We start from the raw sequence: 3,795 nt of genomic DNA on the forward strand, positions 1-3,795 counted from the left end.
TGTTTTTTTTTTTTTTTTTTTTTTTTTTTTTTTTTTTTTTTCTTCTTTTTTTTTTTTTCTTCCCCCTACCTGCTTCTTTTGGTTTTGGGCCAGGCCATACTGTTTGCAAATTAGAACAGGCTGGTGGTGAAGAATTGTGCCACAGTGACTCCATTCTACTGTAGGGTACAGCCACAGCCCTTGACTGTTTTTCTAGCAAAATGATGCAAAGCTGCACCCACTTTCCTCAAACAGCAGATTTCCTCCAATCTCATGGGATTAGCTATGAAGTTAGATTAAAACAAACAAACAAAAAGTGGTGGTGGGGGGAGGGAGTTGGCCCATGAAATTTTTAGGCATGTTATAGGGGATTAAAAAAAGCTTCCAGTATTAATATGAGAAAATACTCTGAGACATAAGTGAATAAATTAGCAGTTGCAATGCCATCCAAATGAACAGCAGACATAATTTTTCCTGAGTGATTTGTGTCTGTATGGAAAGCAATACTTGTAAGCTTCCACGCCTTCTAACTTCTTTTAAAAATATTTTGGAAGTCTATAAACTGAAATGTGGAGTAGTCAGCAGGTATGGCATAAAATGTGTACTGGCTGGTTACAGACAAATGAGATGACAATACAGTAATTGAATCAGTACTTTCCTGTAGAAGGACATCTTACATTGCTTTTTAGATTGAGAAAGTATGTTTGTTTGTGCAGTGCCTATTTTGGAATATCTTCAAGAATGTATTGAATGAAACACAGATACCAATGTCAGATACACAAATAAAATGGTGTAAAAATACAGCCTATATATTAATGATATTCCAGAACTACATCTGGTAAAATTCCTGAGTCTAAAAACACAGTGCCAAGTGAATAATTAAACAGAAACAAACTTCGCTTCCTTACCAAAGTTGCTTGAACAATAATTACTTTCGAGAGTCCCACTCCTCTTACACTTTTGCTGGCACAGGGCAACTGTTGGTTTCACAGCTTTCGAAGAGCAAAAAGTAAATTGAAATTAAATTAGTTATTTGATACAAATGCAAAGCAGTATGTTTAAAAAAAAGAAAGATGAATAACCCTGATGTATACATTAACTAGATCTGGTATTGCAAGGGACAAACACCACAGTAACAGTATTCCTTTTCTGTTACCACTTCCAATCACCTTTTCTTGTGTGTCTGAGCTATGTATCTGTTCTAATGACCTTCTATAGAATGGGATGTTACAGAAAGTTTACATTTAATTGCAGTTTGGTCTTACATATGTAACATTTATTATTGTTGCCTGTTGCCATACAGCCCCAGTAGTACACTTAAAGAACTATATTACTGTATATTACAGTAACACTTCAGAGGGAGGGGGTGGCTTTTTATCTGAAATTACTGTACTGTGATGGAAGAGATCAGAGTTCAAATTCCTGACCCTTTTTTTCTAAATTTTTCACATAGCTTCATGACATGTAGTACTGCATAATATTTACTGATGACATTTTGAAACACAACATAATGTTTGAAGTAGCTATTTAATATTAGGGGTTGCCGTTTCCTTTCTGAAACAGAACGCTTTGTTTATAAACAAGTGAATACAATTTTTATTTTTTCCCTCCTTGGGTGGATGTTGATAATCTCTGTACTTTACTTAGCTAACCCTTTCTATGTATCGTGTCGGGATGCAGTATTTGTAAGGCTTTCATATCCTTTTCATATTTATCTGGAATTGGTCAATGGCATCATAATTATTAGAAACATGGAGCTGAGATGGACAGATTAAAAAAACCCAACCCCCATACATAACCCTAATTTCCAAGAAAAACTAAAATTAGTTCTGAAGTATCTCTTTGCATTTTTTACTTGCTTTAGAATAAGGCATTTTGCAGAAGTTCTATTCAGCCTATACTTTCTGAAAAAAGAACTTCTGACTAATTTTCCAATCCGTAATTTATACTTGTACTTTTAATTGAATCAATTGATTCTTTTTATAATTTTCTGAGTTTCTGAGATTCAGCTGAATGGTATTAAAATTACTTTGTCTTCAGTGTTACGCACATGACTTAAAAGATCTGTGTACTCACTGTTTTGTCTTTCAAATCCGAAGTTTAACAATTGGACCCCACATTTTTCATTGATTTGGGGTTGGTTGTCTTTTTTTTTTTCAGTCTTCACATGATTAGTATGAAATGTGACTCTCTAGAAAATGAAATGCCTCCCACAAGGAAAGTGTTCTGAAGAGCAAGTTACTGTGTCTGTGGAGGCGTATCTAGTCATATTCTCCATGACGTAGCCTCAGTCCTACAGGCAGATCTACAGAGTCATGGGAGTGAAACTCCCCCCGCCATCACTTCTGCTGCCTTGATGTGTCTGCATAGTTTTTTCATACTGGTGTGTATTTCTATTTTTAATTATATGCCGAATTGCTTTTTATAAAGTGACTTCTATGTAGAATACAATGTAGAAATAATAAACTATATTCGGGTCCTAGAACTGTAAGTGATAATTTTTCAAATTATTATTTCGAATTACAGTTAGTGCTTGGCATGGTGCCATGCCATTTAATTATTTTTCCTGTCTCACAACATCAGTTCTAGGTCAGGTAAATACCTCGTATCTCAGTGCTACATGCAGCACAACAAAACGTACCAATGTAATGTTCCTTGAGTCTTTCAATTCGGTGTCCATAGCAGGAAGATAAGAAACGTAGCAGGTAGAGGAGTCACAGGTGCATGCCAGTATGGTAGCTGCCAAAAATGTATTGAGGTGCTCTGATTTTTCTAAATTTAAAACTGGGATTATGCATTACAAAATATTCTTGTTTGGTCCTGTTGGGGATTCTTTTTGTGCTAACACACTAAGTTTTGAGTTTAGTAAATTTTCACTGGTGACTAACTTCACTATGATTTGTCAGTAGAGACTACCTACTGTTTGTATAGACAAGGTATTTCAGCACGATAAGATCTGGAAAAGAATTTATTTAAAAGTTTAGTTGCCTGCCATTTTATATGTGGATTTACAGGCAAATGTATAACTTGATCCAATGAAATAAGAACATCAATTACTTAACCATATGTATTGCATTAATCTTTGTTACTTTTATTAATGTATTGTATAGCATTTATTTCTTCAAGTAGTAATATTTTTATGTAAGGTAGAGACTGAGATAATTCTTGAAAGTGCCTACTAAAGTTAAATATTTTATTAATGCCTGGAGTTCTGTGCAAGTTTGAACAGGTCTGATTTGCAAGATAAGAAGCTAAGTCTATTTGAACTGGACACTTCTGAATGCAAATGATTGATCAGAAATTTAACTAAACTGTGGAAGTTTGGTGTGCTTTGGTTCATTTTTAAGATCAGAAATGCCTACACCTTGCATAATTGATCAGACATTGAAAGGGCTTAATTTCTGTCTGCGTAACAAGTCCTTTTGAAGACCTTCCCTCTGCTGCCCTCTCAGATGGCTTTGCATTGTTTTTATTTTCTAACAATGATGTTGTCATAAAAATTTATTTGGAATTAATGAGTAAAGTACCCCTCTTTTGCGTGTGCACTCACAAACAGCTTACAGAGCAAAACTCAATGGCAAAACCCTGAACACAACTGCAGTGTGAAATATCTGACAGCCTGGATTAGTTGAGACCAAGTGTTTGAGCTAACACCTTCATTAAGAAGTGCTTTATAGTGAAGAAGAGCTGAATTATTTATTATTAGAGTAGCAGTAGCATCAGAATGATTTACAGGTCATTATGATTTCATTTTTATAATGTTTATTTTCATCTATTTTAAATACATTTCATTATCAGTATTTAAGCACCACAGCT

The 3,795-nt window shown here is 34.5% G+C and overlaps 1 protein-coding gene across 1 annotated transcript in view; it reads right to left on the reverse strand.

The window, feature by feature from the left end:
* PCOLCE2 (procollagen C-endopeptidase enhancer 2) overlaps positions 1-3,795 on the reverse strand; it is a 28,410-nt gene that overhangs the window by 3,114 nt on the left and 21,501 nt on the right. Inside the window, exon 9 of the mRNA XM_035895217.1 lies at positions 888-971. Coding sequence (XP_035751110.1) covers positions 888-971 — 84 coding nt within the window. The remainder of the gene's footprint in view (positions 1-887; positions 972-3,795) is intronic.

This window comes from Egretta garzetta, unplaced genomic scaffold (genome assembly GCF_000687185.1).
Source record: "Egretta garzetta isolate BGI_Z169 unplaced genomic scaffold, ASM68718v1 scaffold425, whole genome shotgun sequence".
NCBI classification, from domain to species: domain Eukaryota; kingdom Metazoa; phylum Chordata; class Aves; order Pelecaniformes; family Ardeidae; genus Egretta; species Egretta garzetta.